The sequence below is a fragment of the Sturnira hondurensis genome, unplaced genomic scaffold (assembly GCF_014824575.4).
Source record: "Sturnira hondurensis isolate 20B ecotype Veracruz unplaced genomic scaffold, ASM1482457v3 Scaffold0014584, whole genome shotgun sequence".
NCBI classification, from domain to species: Eukaryota; Metazoa; Chordata; class Mammalia; order Chiroptera; family Phyllostomidae; genus Sturnira; species Sturnira hondurensis.
In genome coordinates, this window is record NW_028087215.1 from 1,737,702 (window position 1) to 1,758,749 (window position 21,048).

Genomic DNA, 21,048 nt, shown 5'->3' on the forward strand with positions numbered 1-21,048 from the left:
TTGACAGACTTTTGTCTTTGCTTCACATGTTGCTGGCCAAAAGCTACAATTCTGTTCTGAATGTGCACTCTTCATTTACTCAAGCTAGTTTATTTATTTCGTTTTCTTAGACCAGTATGAATATATCTAATATGTGGCTCTGGTTGGGGCCCTTTTCTGGTGTTTAGAAATTTGATGACTAATTTAGACATTAGGAAAAATACATTATCCTAATATTCTACTTACTTCTGCAGAAAAGCCTATATTTATCAGTAAAAAGCAATGAGGAATGTGCTCTTTAATTATGCTCTCAGAAGACTACCTTTAGGGTGGTTAGTACAATATATAAATAGTAAAGGTGGTGATATCTAACATTACCTGACTCTATGCACTTCAAAGTTACATTAGTATTTGCAGATGTGTTCAGCCTAGGTTAGTAAGGGCTCTTTGAGTTCACTGGGTGAATGTGCCAGCATTAGACCCACATATCTGTAGTCTATCTTCAACTCTGGTCATTGCTCTCTTGGATTAATTCCAGGAGAACCGAATGTGTTGCTCCTCATCATTATGTCAGCCCATAACTGCTCAAAAGGACCCCCCACCAGAGTGACAGAAGGATCTACTGTGTGCCAGTCCAAGTTCATCATGCTTGGCTCAGATCAGTGTTCTTTTATAAGAAGTATACCATGTAGTCAAAAGTTTTATGACAACGAATTATTTTATGTAGTTTAACTATAGTTGAAGGAGCCAATGGAATAATCAGGAAGAGTAGTAGATTTTTTAAGAATATTTTCTCTATATTGGTTGCTGAACTGTTAAAGGATTTGCTGTGCAAGTAATTTTACTTCTAACAGAATCTTATTCTAGTGGCTGAGGTGCTTCTGTTACCCTAAAACCACTTCTTGGGGTTTTAAATTATAGGACCATATTTTTGACTAGCGGCTTAAGAGATTACTATGGTGCTCAGTCAATCTTATCACGTCTCACAGAAACTCGTATTTAAGAAAACAGCAGTCAGGACTGTCTGATTTGAGCTGAGTGGAGCTCAGCTGTGTTTGACCTGCATCCTCTCAGTCTGTTCCATATTTGGGTAGTTATTTACACCAGAGACTCTAAGTCCTTGAAAATATTTCTTCTTGAGAGTGAGAGACAAGGTGGTTTTCAAAATCTTGTTCATCTGTTTGGATGCATTTAAGGAAAGTAACTAATGAATTTCATATAACTTTTGCAACAGGTGGGAGAGAGTGTGTGTGCATGCATTATGCATTAATCTTCTGTTATTTTCCAGAAATCTGAAATATGAATGAATACTCCATATTGACAATCATGAGCAGAGGGCTTTATTGTCCTCTAGGAGTGATGTATATTGGAGGAGGTTGATTAGCACATTAATCAGACATCTGTTTATGATTCAGTGAGGGTTAGTCATTTGCAGTTATGATTCATATTAAAACTTCCAAAACATATTTGAAGTGGCTTACAGTTTTCAAACACACATAAAACAGGACAGTTGAAATTCATTTTGGAAAAATAAAAAATTTGTGGGAGAAAGAGCTATACCAACCCTAACAAATTATAAAATTGATTGATAAATTTGATTCCAAGTTTCTCCATTGGCAAAGACAAAAGATAACACTGGGTTATGTACATGTTTCTGTCAGTAAAACTATTAATGTCTCTGAAAAAGGAAATGTGTTTCCATTTTTACAAGAATGTGGGAGACTGAGTTCTTACAACACACAGACTTCAGCCAATTAGCATACTATGATGTTTCATGTGTTGAAAATTTAAGGGTCATTTTAGAATAACAGATACTGGTCCTTTTTTAGCAGAGAATACTGTAAATATGATTTAATATTTTCTTTTGGTCATTCCTGCTGTGAACCGCCTTTAGCCTTACACTACATAGGCCACGATGCTTCTGGAATACTTTTCCTAAGATGCAAAATGTGATTCAGATAGGTGACTATTTACATGTTGAGTGTTTTGGGTATAAGCCAATGAGATGCTGGGAAGCTATAACTGAACACAAACCACTCCAGAGGTGTGCTGCTCTTGAGAGTTCTTGGAAAGAAGCAATTTCTGGACTGGAGAAAGAGCTTCTGATCAGCCTGTCAGGATGTGCTTTGTATAAAGGATGAGTTTGTTGAGATCAATGGTCCATAGTCTTAAAATGCTATAACCGACTTTCTTTTAGAGGTGGTGATGGAGGATAATATAAAAGGGACTACGTTTGTGTTTTCATTTGTTTGTGATATAATACTAGAACATTGGTCAGGTAACTCCCGTATGATAAAGATCTCACATCAACTGTCCTCAGTCATCCATAAGACTGATGGTTCTCGTAACACTAAAAAAACTGTAAAGAATGGTGAGGATAGTCTTTCCCTCACAGTGCTTTCCCAACTTCCCTGGGAAGGTTGGCACTGACAAGCAAAATGAATTTGCATGTTTGTATTATTTGGGGGGTACTAGTAAAGGGTTGGAGATTTTACATTAAATCCAAAGCATTTTGATTAAAAAAAGAAAGAAAGAAAGTTGCTGACTTACAATCTGGTCCCTAGTCACTAAAGAAACTGTGGAGTGAGCTATGATAAGTTTATGAAAATGTCATCTTTTTCTCTACATAAGGGATTTGTAAAATGGATCAAAGAGGCTAGGAAAGACCATCTCATGGGAAACGAAAGTGAATGAATTCTATGACAGCAAGTATTGTTTTATTTTAAAAGGCAGTACACTCTGATGGTTATGAAATCAGCCTTTGGAGACAGAATTGCCTAAGTTCAAATCTTGGTTCTACCATTTAAGAATTTTGTGACCTGACAAGCTATTAATAACTCATCTTACCTGTAAAATGAATATAACTATTAATATAGTTTCGTGTTATTGGAGAACTAGATTTTAAAAAGCCTTGCACACACACACACACACAAGCCTTGCACAGCCCTTAACCCAATGTCTAGCTCCATAAATGGGAGCTATTATTACAATCGTCATCATCCATCATTGTCGTCATCACTGTCATCAACCTCCCTCTCCATGGTAACGGGCAGAGTGTGTGGTGTACTGTGTGAGGCCAACCACTGTTTACTGAATATGAGTTAAACGCTGCCCTCCACATTTTAGAACACTAAACAAATCTAGGTTTTAGCTGCTCTGCCTGTTACAGATAAACTAATTCCAGCAATGGCAACAGAAGTAGCAGGGAAGGTCACATCATCTTTATTCCCTCAGGCTGGCCGAAGAGTGAACAAAATAAGCCCAAGGAACTACTTTCATCTTTTCAGTGCTCTTCGGTCTCCCAAGTCTCCCATGCAGAGCACCAGCTTAACAGGCAATATTTCCACTACAGAAACACAGACCCGAACCATTTAACCAGCCCCCAAAGCCAGTTATGCCTGCTTCCCCACAGTCCTGCACCGAATCAGTGGTGAGACGTGAGGCCCGGAAGACACAGCTGGATAAGGTGAAGGGGCTTCCTCGTGAACTTAAAGCTAGTACACTCTTATTCCTTATATTCTTCCATGCAAAAAGAGAGATTTTGGCCGAGAGATCAAAACGGACATCATCAACTTCATGGCCAAAGTAAGCCTGCATGAGGAGGCAGAGGGAGCAACTGCCTATACTGCTTCCTATATGGGAGAAAATTCCCAGGATCATCCGAGGCCACTAGACTTGTGAGCGATTAAATGGTTGAGCCGTTTTATTCTTAAAACTAAAAGTCACACATTTTTCTTGATCCCATTCACTGGATCTGCCTTTTAAGGCAAACTCTCAAGTAAAAACATTCTCTAGAGTTGTCACCTGTTCCTTTGAAATACACATGGTCACGTGGTGGGTGCAAAAAGGTTCTCTCCTTCAAGGTAACCCCAGTCATGTCTCTCTGTGCGAATCCTGAGGTTAGTTGCTAATCTTGACTTTTAATTGGAACTTTAGATTCAGTTGTAACTTAGGTTTCAGTTTGAATCTTCCCTCGAAATCTTCTTCCTGTGTTGACTTTTTGAATGAGCTAGAAGGGTTCTATGGAAAATCCATACAACTTACCAAACTTTAATGATAAAAAGGACACATGAACTAAAACTAGCCCACTTTATTATATGTGATTCTTAAAGTAAAACTAGTCTTAATTACTTAAGGAAAGCATCGCGGTAGTCCTAGTAATACTATTTTATTCTTGTTTTTAAATCTAGGTTTCCCACAACAGGTTGGAAACCATATTAATAAGACAGTTTCATGCCCCACAATTTGGGCAGGATCTTCCATAACATAAATGCTTGCTGGACTGCTTTCTTCCCTGATTCCTACAGTGACTCTTTGCATTGACCCAAAGTGCGAAGAGAAAACAGACACAAGTACAGACTCCAGCAGCTGAGTGAGGGCAAGCCCAGGCACGATTACCAAGGGAGGTCAAAGGGAAAGCAAGCCCCAGGTATCCATCCCTCTGACCCCTTACATCTCTCTTTTTCCTTTCTCAGTATCCTAATTGGTTCCTGTAGATAGTGATGTGCTTTGCATACCTGGAGCAAAATGAATCCTTGTAAAAAGAACAAAAGGGCTTTCAGCTTTAACTCCTCTGCAGCCATATTTGGGTACAGGGTCAGAAAATAGGAAGAGGTGTTGAAAATCTGAGTTTGGCATCTCATCTTAAAATGGCAACTTATACAGTATCTATTATCTGTGACCCTTCGAATCAGGCATGATTACTCAGCGGACAGATTATCCAAAATGAAGGCTAGTTTGCTGTGATAACAACAAAATAACTTTTTAACATATCTGACGTTTTTGAATTAGGATTTTATACTGTAGTAATGAAAAGAAAAAAAATACAAAAATTAAAAAATGGGAGGGGACTCATGAGTAAACACAAACTGATGGGAAGCTCTCTGTATACTACCCCTTGTAAGTACAAGAAACCCCATAAAAGAAACATCACAGTGTGGCAGGCAAGCCCACCTCCAGGGACCCCAGGAGCGGATTCATCCCCAGTAGAGCCTCCACCATGGGGTCATAGCTGCCTGCAGAGACCTCTCTAAAAATTGATCTCTCCAGATGGGGTCCCACTGCCTATGCAGAAAAAAACTGTCACTACGTTTTTCCACCAGCTGCTGTGCTGGTGTCTCTGGGACAACAGAGGAACACAAGGCATTTTGGTGGTACAGCTGATGCTGTGGAACATGACAGCTTTACACCCACCCCACAGCTTGCTGTGCACTGGCAAAAGCAACAATAGACTTCCCTCTGCCCCAGTGAATAGCAACTTTCAACGGGTCCGCCATAACAATTTTTAAAATCTGTAGTACCTGACTATTTTGTCAGGGGCACTGACCTCTTTTCCCTTAGATTGTCAAATAAAAAAATGAAAACAGCCAACACAGAAACAGCTGTTGGTGTGAATGAATCAAAATTATGCCTATTTTTGTCAGATTGGCAAAAAAATATATTGTTTGGTGTGTGCAGAATTTTAGTAATTGGTTTATGTTGCCATGAGATGAAGAGGGTTGAAAATTGCTGCTATAGAACATAAGATCCATACTCTTTTTTAAGGTCCTCTCTCTATAACCAGAGAAGAATTTTTTAAGGTTATGTTTAGTTTTACTATTCTGTGTGTTACAAGAGATACACGTCCCTCATGACTGCAGTCAGAAAAGAATTAAACCAGTTAATTGACACTGTGGAAACCAATGTCAAAAGATGAATACTTAAATCTTTTAACTGTTCACCAGGTATTTTGTGCATGATGTATGCATTAATCTCACTAAGTACCCTGAAGACAAAGTCAGTCTTGTCTATATACTGAGAAATTACGATTCCATTGTTCTCAAATTCATCTGATTTGCCACTGACATACAAATGTTCTAACCTGAGAGAAATGTTCTTGCATTGTCTGACTTCTTTACAAGAGTGTACCACTCCATTACTCATGTAATTAAATATTTTAAAAACTTTAAAAATTACAATTGTTTAAGAATGATAAAAAATTTTTCAGAAAAGAGATTTGGGAGGATATTATTAATAGCCATTGTTTTTTTTAAGATTTTATTTATTTATCTTTAGAGGGGAAGGGAAGGAGAGAAATATCAATGTATGGTTGCTTCTCAAGAGTCCTCTGCTGCGAACTGGTCTGCAACCCAGGCATGTGCCCTGACTGGGAATCGAACCGCAATCGTGTGGTTCACAGGCTCGTGCTCAATCCACTAAGCTACACCAGCCAGGAACAGTCATTGTTTATAGCTGTTATGTTTATAGGTGATTTGGGGGTTTGCATTGTGGTTCAAAATGTAAGATGCAAATTATCAATAACTGACTAGTAAAATTTATATAGGAAAAAAATAAAATGCTTGTGTCACAAAAGAAGACTGGAAGCTTCATGACAAGTATATACTAATCTTAACCTTCTGTTTTAGTCATATTTCCATTTCTAAGTAGGCTTCTGTATGTAATTTCTAATCCTAAACATTTCTAGTCCTACTTTTATTTCTAAGTAGGTTTCCATATCTAATTAGACAGACATTCGCCCCATCGATCAAACCTGTATATATTGACTGCTAACTTTCTAAATAATCTACCATGTCATTTTTGTCCTTTTCAAAAGTTTTGTTGTAAGTTTTCTAATTATAAATCAGTATTTTTACTCTATTCATTTGCTGTGGATATTAGGCATTTTTATCCAAAGGAAATGGAAACAGTAATAATTAAGAATAGGAAAAAAATATTAAATGATTATCCTGAGTCACTCATGTTGTCCAGGAGTCTAATATGCGGATAGAGGGGAAAAGGACTTAGGGAGTAGGAAATGGAAAGTGAAGGGAGGAAAGGATGTGTAACAACTAGGGGACTAAAACACGTGGGGTGGAGGGAAGATCAATTTGAATTAACTGTATGAAATTGACATCTTCATAGGTCAAAAAGTTTGAATATTGGTAATTTAATACAGTTCAACCAAATAATTGCAATAATAATAATAATAATAATAGCAACAATAATAATAATAATAGGAGAAATAAAGGAGTGAGAAGGAAGTCATGATAAAAGTTATTTAAACTCCTCATTCTATCTGACCTCTGCTTCAGTGTGTTGGAGAACTAAGGAGAGTCCTGCAAATATCTCATAAGAAACTCTACTCTTCACAAATCCACTTATCTGTCAGTATTTGAGAAGGAGGAAGAGGTATTTCACATATTTACCTTCAAGATCGGAGCCATAAAGACTGAGAGACCAGTCAGAATAAACACAAGGGTTCCAGTGACTCTCTGTTCCCTGAAACCAAATCAAAAGATTACCAATCTACCTCTTATTTCCATAAACACGCTCTGTCTTTCCACCTTCAAAAAGAATATACATTGACCAAATCAGTGTCTGGCTAGAATAGCAAAAGTGCCGATATCATATGTAATTAGTACCTCAAGGACAGCATATAAACTCAACATAACTCTAAAATTCTCTCAATTGCAATATGTGATATGAATTCATCAAGAGAAAACTGATTCTGCTAAATCCTTTGCTCCTTTTAGAATCAAGAAAGAAAAAAAAACCATGTGCTCTTCATCCATCAATTACTGGCTTTTTGGAAGCCCTTGTTTTTTAAACAACTTGAACTCTTGTATAATTACACCTTCTTTCCCAGAAGACAGATATTATATTGTCCCACATTCTAATTAATAAACAGCTCAGAGAAATTTCTTAAGTGCAGTAAATCCCATCAGTCTAATTTCCAAATCTACAATAAAAGTACTTTTTAACAAGTATGATTCCCACACAATTCCCCTTCCCCCACCCCCAAGAAAGAATCACCCACTGTTGTGGCCTGGGAAACGATGGCCGTCTGTGAGCTCCTGCCCAAACACTCAGGGGCGGGGTTTGCTGCAAAAAGTATGCAATAGCATATAAAGGACCTGCACAGCCCTTCATTGCTACCAAATATAACAACTAGATGTCAAAGGTTATCAATGCTTATAAGGATAGAAAATGAACTAGAAAATAAGAACAGTTTTCCCTTCATAGGATCTTAAAAATCTTAAGCAGACTTGAGAATTTTAGGGAGTCTCAACAGAGCTGAACGATGAAAGGGTTTGGCTTTTACATATGATGTGACGGAATAAGTACCACAGCACCAAAAGGACATGCATGTTGAAGAAAATGACCTGTTAACATTTTTACATTGTATTGCTTAGCCTTCATGAATCAAAGGAAATTTATTTATTATACAAAGTGAACTCAGAAAGTTATTGAAGACTCTCTCTCTGCTGAAAAACACAGTCCTTTCTAGAAAAGCAAGTATGAGAATAAATTGATCATCAACAGCTAAATCCGTATCTGCCCCTCCGTATCTACCCCTCCGTATCTGCCCCTCCGTATCTGCCCCTCCGTATCTACCCCTCCGTATCTGCCCCTCCGTATCTACCCCTTTCCTCATGATTGACAGGTGCATGTGTCCACAATGTGTTTTGCAGAGCCATTTTCTTCTGACTCAACATACCTCACTCCAAGAAACTTTGGTTGCTCTCCAGGTGCAGACGTCTCTGTCTCCATCTTCAAACTGTCGATGTGGGCAATGGAGATGACAGTGGCAGCCACGTACCACGGAAGAGCCATGAAGGAGCACACCACCATGAGGATGGCCACCCAGAAGAGATCCAGGTGATACCCAGCTCCCTTCTGTAGAAAGAGACAACCAACCCATGTGAAGAAAATACTCATATTGCTAACAAGTCATATTTCCACCTGGGAATTAAGATTAGTCAAAGAAACCAACTCACTTTGCTTGATAAAAAATAGCTACCAGAAGGTAAGCTCCTTGAGTGAGGGGACCTTATTGTCTTCATATTATTCGACTTAACAATTAGACACAAAGTAGCCACATGACTTCTCTTCTAGTTTGATTTGGTACAGCTTATTAATTATTTGTGTGTTGTTACTTAACCCCTCTGCATCCAACTGTCTAATCAGAACAGTGCAGATACACACCCTGCCTTGAAGAATTATTAGAACTCATTCAGTGAAATAACAGAGGCAAAGCATCGTGTAGGAATTTAAATGGCAGTGGTTATTACATAGTAGGAGCTCAATAAATGTGACAATGGGCTGTTGTTAATGTCAGCATAAAAAGCATTCTAAAAGCAGACATTGTGCTTTCTCTGCTTGACTGTTAAGCAGTATGCTTTTCACCTAGACAGTGTTCAGCATATGTAAAGATCCCAAAGCAATACTGAGAAGTTAGGCATAAGATCATTTCTTACCTCTCTCTCTCTTTTTTATTGTTGTTCAAGTACAGTTGTCTCCATTTTCCCCCCACGACTACCCTGTACACCAGCCATCCCCACCTCCCACCCTCAATCCTACCCCCTGTCATCTATTACCTTTTACAGTACATAAAAATGGTTTATAATCTATTGAACATTATCATTAAAGTAATTAATATCCCCTTAATTAGGATGGGCTGATTTCAAGCACTGCCCAGTGGTCACAATAACATTTACTGACTGGGAGAGCAGACAATGTAACAAAAGGTCTAGCTCTTTTACTCACTAAATAAATATCGTTGAATGTGTCCACAGTGTTATTCTATGGCTCTATTTCTCTGCTCTATTTGCGGAGAAATCAAATGCTAATACCCCCATGGAGCCTGAAACAGCAGAGCAGTCCATCTTCACAGCGTGAAGGCAGCTGTACCAGGGGCCAGAATGTGACCAATCTGAGGGAGTGGAGATGTTGGCTTTAAAAGATGAGAATGTGATTTTACACTAGGAACCCAGTGACTGTTTTGGTTTAGCTCTCATTACATTTAGTCAGAACATTGTTCTCTTCTTGCTGAAACACCAGGATCTCACCCCTGGCTCACACACGTGGGTCTAATCGTGTTCTCAGAGCACTCATCACAGGCAAGGGTAGTTGACAAAAGAAAGAAAAGTGTCAATGGGCTTAGTCCACGTCTGACTGAGAAGGAAAATCTCCTTGGGAGAAAAAGAGGTTAATCCATATTCATAAAACCAGCTCATTTCAGCGTAAGTGGTTTGAAAGCATAATGGTTTAAATCATGAGTGGAGTAAGGTTGGGAAAGGAGGGCAAAGGTTAAAGGAGGGCAAATAGCTAAAATAAACTCATGACATAGTGACTAATGACATAAATATCATGCTCCACCTGGGGGTCGGTCTTTCAATTTTTCAACAAACAATGGCTGAAAATTTATTCACAGGCATAGTTCTAGGCATTGACGAGATACTTGAGAATAAAACAAAAGATTCCTGCACTCATGGAGTTTTTACTCTACAAAGGGAGACAATAAACAGCATAAATAAGTAAACTACACAGTATATTAAATAGCAGTGAGCACTAGAGGCAACCATCAGAACTTGGGTTCATACACCGAGTACAATGGGAAGCCATGGAAGAGCTTTGAATGGGGGAGTGACATGATTTGTTTATGTTCTGAGCACTATGACTGCTGTGTTAAGAGCAGACTGAAGAGGGTCAAGGACAGTGGTGCCAGTAAGACCTCCTAACTTACAAGCCCCAGGTAAGAGCTTGTGATGGTTAGAGGAAGAAGTGGTTGGATTCTGGTTATGCCTTAAGGTGGAGCTCACAGAACTGGCTCACTCCTGCCTGTGACCTTACTGTCTTATGATCTTACTATACGCCATTCATGATCTAGCCTCCATTCACACCTGTAACCTCATCTTTCACCTGTCCACAGTTTGGATCCCCTGCCAGGACTACCATCAAACACATGCAATTCCTTGACTAGGTCTTCTTGCTCATTGGTACCTTTGTCTCTTTGCCTGTCCAGCACCCCATACCTGGAATAACCTCTACTCTGCCGCCTTCTGCCATTGGCTCAGTCCTACTCATCCTTAAAACTTATGTTTAAAAAATCCCCTTATATCAGCCTTCACCTTTTCTGGTAGTTTTTCCTGCTTCAGCCAAGTGAGACAGGTGAGTTCAGTAAGGTTAGGTCTCCTCCCTCATGCCTTCTTCTATCATAGCACTCATCACACTGATTTAAAGTTGTATGTGTATTTATCTGTCTTTAACATTAGACTGTAAGTAACAGTAGGACTACGTATGGCTGTATCCTGAACACCTTAACAGAGTGTATGATATACAGTTAGTTCTAAGTTAATCTTTAATGTCAATTAATTAAAAAATGAATGACAGTCTTCTCAATGGCAACTATAATTAATTAACCTATTAGCCATACAAAAAGAAAATTAAAACTTTATTTGTTAATTGGTAGAAATGTGAATTATTTGAGGGAGGGGAAGGGAATGAACAACAACTGGGAATATCACATAATTTTAAGCCCTATTTAGACTCAATCATTGAAAACTATATCAGAGGTACCAACATGGGAATTAACAGGCAGGATCCTCAAATCTTGTCTCCAAGAAAACTGTAAACCTAAGGGTGTGCACACCGGCCAGATCGATGGGTCAAAAGAACAACTATTGCAGAAAAACTCCTGCATGCTTCCTTGAGGTATCTTGATGCTTTCTTAAGCTCTTTCAACTAAGAAAAGTTTGAGTTAAATATACTGGAGACTAGCAAAAGGGGCTGCATAATACAAAAGAGGATTTTTGAAAGTAGAATACAAAAGCAACTGCAAAAGTGCCCGAATAAATAAAAGTTCGGGGACTAAATAATTAATAGATATATAACTACTCTGTGCCTCTTGACATCAATCCCTTTAAAAAGTCTTCCTTTCCCTCAACCACAATAAGACCATAACTTAAGAACAATTTTTATCTTCAACATCTAACATAAACGTTCCACACATAGCAAGGACTCAATAAATGCCTGAAAGGCTAAGCATGTCCTTTCAAGTTTAAAAAAGTCCTGGTTTTGGACAAGGCCAAAGGTGGGTAGGATCAAGGGCGGAAAGTGGGGGATGGCTGGGCTGGGGGGAGTGGTGGGAGACAGTTGTACTTGAACAATACAATAAAAAATAAAAATAAACTAAAAAGTCCTGGTCTTCATGAATATAAATCCAAAGGATGTTCTACTTTCTGAAACTGGAGATTATTTTAATTGAAAGGATTGAAAGTAAAATGTTACTTCCTTTTGATATTGAACACCCTTTGCTAATACAAAACAAAAGTCATTTAAGAGTGCATCTACAGAACTAAAAAAAATCTATGAGAGAAAAAGGCTGGCCTAAGTACCATTTACATCTGGTAAAAGACGATTATAACAAAGGCATCAGAAGCAGTGTACACACCCATGGCCACAGAATAAGCATTTATGCTAGGAGCACCCCCAGTGGCCCAAACAATGAGGGTTTATTGGGACCCCAAGAACCACGACATAGTTCTTCTCACCAAGGGGCTCACAATAGGATGAGGGGGCTTAAATTTGTATACAAATTTCAATGCAATGCAAATATACATTCAAAGAAGTTGGAAAAGGACACTCGAAAGTATAAAGGATAGAGTGTTTATCTATGTCTAGAAAGAACCCACATAACACTTCCTGCAGTGATGACATCTAAACAGGAATTCAATAATCTAAGCACTCACTGTGTGAACTGGAGATGGGCTGGCGGGTTTTCCAGTTATCACCCGTCTCACCCAGTGCAACAACGTTGAGAGCCACGTGGCCAAGACACCACGATTCGTTGATGTGTGTTTACTGTGTCTGCCCTGTGTAAATCACTGTGATGGGCCGCAGGAGAGCTGGACACAGGACCAACACATGATCCTTCTCTTAAAAGCATGTTAACCCAGAAAAACAGATAAGGTAATTACACAAAATATATACCTTTGTGAAACATCGTGTGACTGCAGGGTAACACAAACTCACTAAGAGTGAAAAGAAAGACAGTAGAAATTACATTAGGAGTGATGGCTACACTGACAAATTTTTAAATTTGGAGGATCTTAAAAAACGGTAAGAATTTTGATAAGTGATAATCATCGAGGAGTGGAATAACTAGCAGAAGAAACTGCCAGACTTGAAGAGAAACCAACTCATTTGGCCACAGCACTCTAGTAGTAAGTATGTGAAGAGAATCATTTGAATTTAGGTTGGGATCATATCACAAAGAGGCTTAAATCTCAGGCTAAGGCAAACTGATATTCTTTAAGGGGCAAAGATTTAGAAGCCGATGTGTAAAGGGGTAGAAATAAGGGCTGACATATAAGAATAACACTTTCAAAAAATCGATGTTTTAGGAATAAAGCAAGAGAGACGGGATATTCACTTATGTCTAAACAACTAGAATAGGCATGCAACAACAGGATCTAAGGTTTGATAGTAGAAGTACAGAGCAAAAAATGAAAGCAAGGCAAATTTTGGAGCTATCTAAGAAAACACACTCAAATTAAGCCTTCACCCTAGAGGATATCAGAAAAAATGTATTGCTACCACCACCTAATATCTATTTCTCTATACTTATCCTAAAGTATTTTTCCCTCCCACACTCTACCTATAACACTTAAAATCACGTTCCTTATGAGACGCATCCCTTGCTTTGCAGTCTGCAGTTCAGAGCTCTCCTGCCTCTGCAATGACTCAGGGAATGAATGACCTTAGAGAAGCTATGACCTTGCTGAACTTGGGTTGCTTTTGAGTGCTCTGCAGAGATAATGTGGGAAAAAAACTAACCAAAATGATGGCCAAAAAAAGGCCAAGTGCCTTGGCATTCCTGCATCAGCACGGAGCTGCGCAGCAGAGTGGAAAGGTGGAACCCATCCCAAACAGAGCAGCCAGCCAGCCAGCGCCACCTGACACAGAGCCAAAGCAAATGCCACCCAGAAACATGCTGCTTTTAATATCACAACGCTTCCATCTCTCATGGCTTCAGGCTTTTCTCTGGACTCAATTTCATAGCAGTCAGCGCCCTTTACGGTTTTAGACAAAATTTCTAATTTTCATATTCCACAGTCTCCTTTCCTAACAAAATGTGAACAAAACAATATCCAGAGTGAAAAGCCTTTAATTCACGATGGAATCTCCACTGTTATCTATCATTAGATTTGTGTTAAAAGACTGGAACTCATTCTGTAACTATTGCAAATCAATGGGATGACTTCAAATAAGCAATTCCAAAAGTGATGAAAACTTATTTTTATACTTAACTCCTATTTTAACAGGTAAGCCCTAATATGCCTTGGTTTTCCAATGTTTTCTATAAGGAATAGGAAAATTTAAAAAATTCTATGTTTTATCAATTCTAAATTTGCTAAATTCAAAATTCTAAATTTTATTAGTAAGAAAACTTCAGGGAAATAAAAATAGGCATTTACTTCCAAGGACACATAGCAAATCTGGCCAACCATATTTCAAAACTATTAATATATTTCCAAAGTTTTATCAAAATTAAAATATACTAGCCAACATCCATTTCAGCCTTTCAAACTAAATTATTGCTGAAACTCCTCCCAGTACAGAACATCTAGAAATGCTTGGCTAACTCAAGAAAATATTTTGTACAAATTATGGTTTACCAAATAGAAAGTAAGAGAAGCAACAAAACACAAAAAACAATGGCAACAAGGAAGAGTGAATCTATAGAGTCAGAACACCCTGGAGTCTAAACCTGCTCTGAGAGACCACGGGAATCCTGGAGGATTAGAATGACCCTCTGAACTCTCTGGACTGGAGATCAGTCCTAGGGACCTGGGGGAGAAGACATAGATGGAAGACACCCCCTGAAATAAAACTAAGATACCCAAAACACAGTGTACTAAGTTGCTTAATTAGAAAAAAAAAAATACCCTATAGAGAAAGCCAGTGGGAACACATGCCTCTTTTGGCCTTTCCTCTAGCAGTAGTGCCATAAGAAAAGAAAAACATAATCTCCAGAGAGGTATTACATATGTGAGACACATGAGGAAGGGAAGAAGCCATCTCGGACAGTGAGCCCCTGGTCAAGCCTTCAGATGGCACCAGCCCCAGCCATTATGTAATTGCAGCAGGGACCTCAAACAAGAAGTATCCATGCAAGTCCTGTCAATACAAAGAAACCCAAGAAATGATTAAAAAATATTGTTTTAAGTCACATGTAAATTAAAAAATGGGCTCTATAATAAATCTGACCAAAAGTAACCTCAGACAGTGATCTGATTATCAATTCCAAACTGGGCAGGTCATGGTGGGTAGTCACACCCCAGGCATATAAGTTTTTAGTAAAAGGCTTACCTTCGCCTTAGGCAAGCCTGTGCATTGTTTGTACTTTAACACACCTTTGAAACGCCTCTCTTTCCAATCCCTCAGAAGCCCTCAAGAAAGCACAGAATTTCAGTTAACTATCCTGTAATTCTATTCCTTCTCTTTGACTCAAAGTCAAATAAACTCAGATAAATTCTCTATATGTTTGGACATTGTTATGCTGACATTGCTGTTTTTCAGGTGGTTAATTATACAGGAAAAGATAAGCAGAATAACAACATGGGTGACCTCAAAAAATCTAAAAAAAGAGAAAAGGCATTAACAGAGAGAAAAAAATCTGTGGACTAAAAGTTTCTAAAACATTTAACATAAAAGTGTTTCAACTTCATTTGGATCCTGAAAAATCTGTGGACTAAAAGTTTCTAAAACATTTAACATAAAAGTGTTTCAACTTCATTTGGATCCTGATCTTAAAAAATAAATTATATTTTAAAGCTTATTATACTTATGGTACATTCATAAATTTAAATACTGATTGAATATTTGATGATATTGAGAAATTTGTTGAGTTTTTTAAGACTAATAATAATATTGTAGTCACGGTTTTAAAAGATATCTTTAGAAATACTCTCTAAAACATATAGATAATATGAAATGCTGTCTACATTTGCTTCAAAGTGTTATAGGAAGGGGAAAACATTATTAGAATTTATATGATGTACAACTGAACATGAGTTAATAATTTTGAGAGTTGGGTAATATATATCTGAAGTTATACCATTCTTTCTCCTTATGTACATGTTTAGACCTTTCCATAAAACACTTTCTGTAATAAAAGATTTTTTATATGAATAAATAAAATGTTACTGAATTGGTTGGACTTTCCTAAACCTCCCAGAAGGAAATAAAATCTCTGGAAGGCTTTGAAGCAGGCGCACAGGAAGATTAGCTCATAATAAAAAAATAAAAACAAAGATAAATTTAAAAAGCACTAAATGCATAAGGAAGAATAACACTAGGAGTAAGGGTCAGCCAGAAAACAAAGTTCAGAATCAAACCTGAAAATATAACGTATATACAAAATAATAAATTAAAAAGTATAAAAGAATAATAAAGAAGCTAGGTACTAACAAAACTGAAGAGGAAGATTTGGGAAAAGAAATAAAATTTCTAAATATAAAAATGTGTAATTCTTGAAAAGAAAAATTTGATGGACTGCTTTGGTAGTAGAACTGAACCAATGGAAGAAAGAATCAGTAAAAAAAATTGATCTGAAAAAATATTGGAAATAGAACAGAGAGCAAAAAATAAGAAATGTAAAAACAAATCAATAAATAAAGTAAACGTGGAGTGCAATATGGAGATGTACGATGAAACTCTACTTGGAACTCCAGAAGGATGTAGCAGTGATTGAAAGAGTCAAACAATCACAAAATTCCATAATTGGTAACAGACAGGAGGATTCAGGAAGCCCAATAACTCAACATATGATTGAAAGAAATCTATGCTTACACAGGTTAGAGTGAAACTCCAGAATAAAGACAAAAATGATAAAATACCCAAAAGGATGATTACTTATAAAGGAATGGGAATTATACTGACAGTGTGCTTTTTATGGAAGTCAAAAATAATGGAAAATAGCTTCTAAGTACTGAAATAGTAGCTTTCAACCTAAAATATATCCAGAGAAGCAGCCTGTTAAGAATGAGAGTAAGACAAAAACCTTTTTAGACAAACACAAATGAGAAAGTGTACCACCCAAAGACTCACAGGAGTAAATTTCTAAAGTCTGATAAATTCTGTTTAAAAGAAATAATTTAGGGCCCTGGCTGGGCCATCCCAATATTGCAAGTTTGGGGGTTTGATCTCTGGTCAGGGAGTACACAAGAATCAACCAAATAAATAATGAATGAATAAAAAAGTGGAACAACAAGTGATGCTTCTCTCTCTCTCTCTCCTTCAAATCAATAAATTTAAAAAATATTTAAAGAAATAATTAAGTCTAAAAAAATTCCAAAAAAGGTCTGACATGAAAAAAAGATAAAAGAAAATGAACAAAGAAAATGCAACACTTGTATGTAATTTTAAAAATACTGACTATGGCTAAAAAAAACCAAACTACTGGCTGTGGCTAATTAATGGAATTTTAAAATCCAGATAGCAATAAAATCTTAGTAACAACAGTATATGATTCAGGAAGGAATATAAAAATTAGACCATTCTTTAGTGCCTAGCATTATTCAGAAGAAATATAAAATACTAACTTTAGAACTTAAATAGCCTTTTAAAAATATGCAACATAATCACTAAAAGAAGAAATAAAGTATGTAACTTCCAAAATAATTTTTAAAAGGAGAGCAAAGAAAATAAGAAAAACAAAACTGTATCAACCTAAAAGAGGGCAAAAGAAGAGAATGTAAAAAAAAGAACACAGATAAATTTAGACAAATAGAAAGCAAATGTAATGTGGTAAAAATAAATTCAAACCTATTGGTCATCAGCATCAATTTAAATAAATTAAATACTTTAGTTAAAAACAGAGAATGTAGAAAAAGATTTTCTAAAGCCCAGCTATGTGTTATTTAAAAACAGACACAAAACACAAAGTATATTGGGAAAAAATAAGTGAAAAAAACACATATCAGACAAATGAAAATTAAAAGTTAACACAGATTTATTAGTACAAAGTAAAATAAGCCAAACAGCCTCATTAACAGAAAAAAAGAGAGTCATATAAAAAGTTCAATTCACTAAAAAAAATAAACTAAATATAAATGTGAATGTACTTAATAACATGGCCTCAAAAGAAACAAAGAAAATATTACCAAAACAACCATGTAATACAGAAAATTAATATAGTAAAAATTGCTTCTTTGAAATCAGAACAGTACAATCATCAAAACTCAAGCTAGACTGAACAAGGAAGGTAAAAAGCACAAATCAATAATATTAAACATTTAAAAGAAAAAACTGATTTAGAAAAGTAGCAAAAGATATATTATAAACAACATGTTAATAAGTTTGAAAATAGGGGGAAATAGAAAAAACTTTAAAAGGTGCTAAAGAACAAATAGAAATCCTGAGTGTTTTTTAGCCATTAAAACATTCTGATCACCAGTTTTACAAGTTCTACACAGAAACCTCCAGCTAGTTTTACAAGCACATCTGATCATTGGCATGTTGCACAAAATAAAAAGAATATTATATTTTATTTGAGAGAGTGGGATAGAAGAGGAATAGAAGGAGAAACATTTCCCACTTGATTTTATAAGGACAGTGTACCCTGATACCAGAATTGAACAGGGACACTGTAAACAAAGAAAACTTGGCAGGTGATGTCACTCTTAAACAGAGATGCAAAAATCTCCTGCACGCCCAAATACATGCAAACCAAATCCAACTACATATAAAAAGAAACTATATCCTAACAGACTGCAAGACTGGTTCAATAATAGAAAAACCTATTAATATAATTCACCCCACTCACCAATTAAAGTAGAAAATCCGCATTTTATCTCAATAGTTTCTTTTAATTAAATTTATTGGGGTGACATTGGTTAATAAAATTGTATAGGTTTCAAGTGCAAAATTCTATATCACATTATTTGCATATTGTACTGTGTATTTACAACCCAAAGTCAAGTCTCCTTGTGTCATCATATATTTGACTCCCATTACCCTCCACTGCCTTCCCCATCCACCTTTCCCTCTGGTCACCACCACACTGTGTGTGTGGATCTGTGTTGTCTGTGTCTGTGGATCTCAGTAGTTTCAGGAAGAACATTTGTCATTGTCTTCATTAAGGAAAATCAGCACATCAAAATCAGATGTAGGATGACAGTGGCTGAATGGTAAGACATTTGCATTGCTCTCTTTGGTGGCTAAGAAAACACAACGTGAAACAACCCTCAGATTTAAATGAAATCCTCCTGAAGTATTCCACTGAGGAGAATGTGTCAACAATAGGTGATCCCAGGACTCTGCCAAGTCTTAAAGAGCATTGGCTGCAATATAACTCCCCATAAAACCATCTTAGTTTTGAATCAATATTTATTTTTCAAGAACTTCAAAGAAAGTAGAAGGCAATGGTAACCATTATTACAAACGTTTACCTTGAGTTTATGTTCCTTTCTGTTGACAATCACGGCTGTGATTTGCTGGTCCATGAAAATCAGGATGGTGACCAGCAAAGCAGGGATAGCAGCCGCAATGCACACCCACCAGGGGTTTGCTCCGAAGGGCGGGACAAACCAACCGCGGTTGGGACTCGTCGGCTGGAAGGACAGAGAAAACAAACAATATGATACACACTCCTTGGTGAAAAATCAGTGGGAGAGACACTTTTATTTGGGGGGAGACAACACACTGAAAATGGAAATAGTTTTACTGATAGCTTGGACAAAGAAGATTATTCACCAAAAGCTTCCTAAAGGAGGTTATTTTTAAGGCTATATTTTAAATTAAGGAGACTAAGAATATAGGCTAGTGGAAAAAAAACAATCCAAGAGAGGACTCAACATGGGAGAAAGTAATTTGAGTTTCAGGGCCAGCTGTAAGAAAAGCCCGGACATAACACTCAGTAAAGAGACTGGCGAGGAATCACAAAGCTACCTCGAACCTCGTTCACGGACTGTAGCAATTATACTGAAGTTGTTCCTAATACTGCCAAATTGGAACAGTTTCAAAATGCAATATATTAAATGCTACAAATATTTTACATGCTCTACTCAAATATTTTGAACACTCTGATATTTCTTTTTTTATGTATGAAAAATAAATAAGCCCAAATAACTGGTGCAATCCTCAGAAATATCACAGAAAAATATGGTTATTCTATTTTTTCTGAAATGAAAAATAGTTATTCTAGTTCCCAATCTATCTTCTCTCAGCAGATCATACATCTCTACAACAACAGCAACAAAAGTATTTCCTACCCTTTTTTCTAACTTTAAACAATGCAAGTAAACCAACATGGAATCCTATCTATGAATTATTTTTCCCACATTTACTATGAAAAGAGTCTCAGTTGTCCTCTGAAGGTATTTCTGTTTTTCACCTCACTTTACCCACAACTCCATCACTGAACCTATCCACACTTTACTCCCTGCGCCAAGTTGTGAGTTTGTAAGGAAAGGAAGCCAGTCTCCCTAATCAGTGCATTACAAATATCCAGTACAGGGCCTGACTCAAAGCAAACGTCCAAGAAATAATGGCTTAAATGAACTAATGATTAAATGCATGAGAACCTATCTTTGCTAATTAACATGTGATAGCAGAGATAATGCAAAAACATCCTGCTTGCTCGAGTTATCCCTTCCTCACTGAGTAGTCATTAAGCTAAAACTATAGTCAATTTAGTTTGTCTTAGGAAGTATATGGTCTCCATGATGGAGAAAGAGGTTAGGAGTATTCCAGAATATAGGTGAAAAACTTAAAATGGAAAATTACGTTCAGATATTTAAGAATGACTAAAATGTAAATTTTAGCCAGTAGACCTGAACATACCAACAGATTTATAAAATGAATACATTTTATATGTTGTTTGTGATCGTTAAAATGCACATTATACATACATGTATGTATATATGACAGGTAGTTTGGTAGCAAAAAAAAGAGCATTGAATTAGTCATGTAATCGTGGGCATTTTGCTTAACTATTATAACCTAAACACCAACTTCATACAATCAGAATGATGATAATTACATTACATCCCAGAATTATTCTAAGGATCCGTGATAAGCTGTATGAAAACACTTTGGATATTTTAAAATACCCCAAAAGTATAAAGCAGAGTTTGTAATGTTATTATAAGGCATCTTTTCTTTTTTTATTGTTGTTCAAGTACAGTTGTCTCCATTTTCACCCCACCTCAGCCCCATGCCCCACCATCACTGTCTCCCACCCTCAAACCCACCCCCTTTGGCTTCATCCATGTGTCCTTCATACAGGATCCTTGGTGACCTCCC

At 36.9% G+C, this 21,048-nt stretch overlaps 1 protein-coding gene across 5 annotated transcripts in view; it reads right to left on the minus strand.

The window, feature by feature from the left end:
* SLC4A4 (solute carrier family 4 member 4) overlaps nt 1–21,048 on the minus strand; it is a 365,009-nt gene that overhangs the window by 18,247 nt on the left and 325,714 nt on the right. For all 5 annotated transcript variants that reach the window (XM_037063447.1, XM_037063446.1, XM_037063448.1 and 2 more), the window contains 3 exons: nt 19,194–19,355; nt 8,456–8,634; nt 7,164–7,236 (listed from right to left, as the gene is read on the minus strand). In XM_037063447.1, coding sequence (XP_036919342.1) covers nt 7,164–7,236; nt 8,456–8,634; nt 19,194–19,355 — 414 coding nt within the window. The remainder of the gene's footprint in view (nt 1–7,163; nt 7,237–8,455; nt 8,635–19,193; nt 19,356–21,048) is intronic.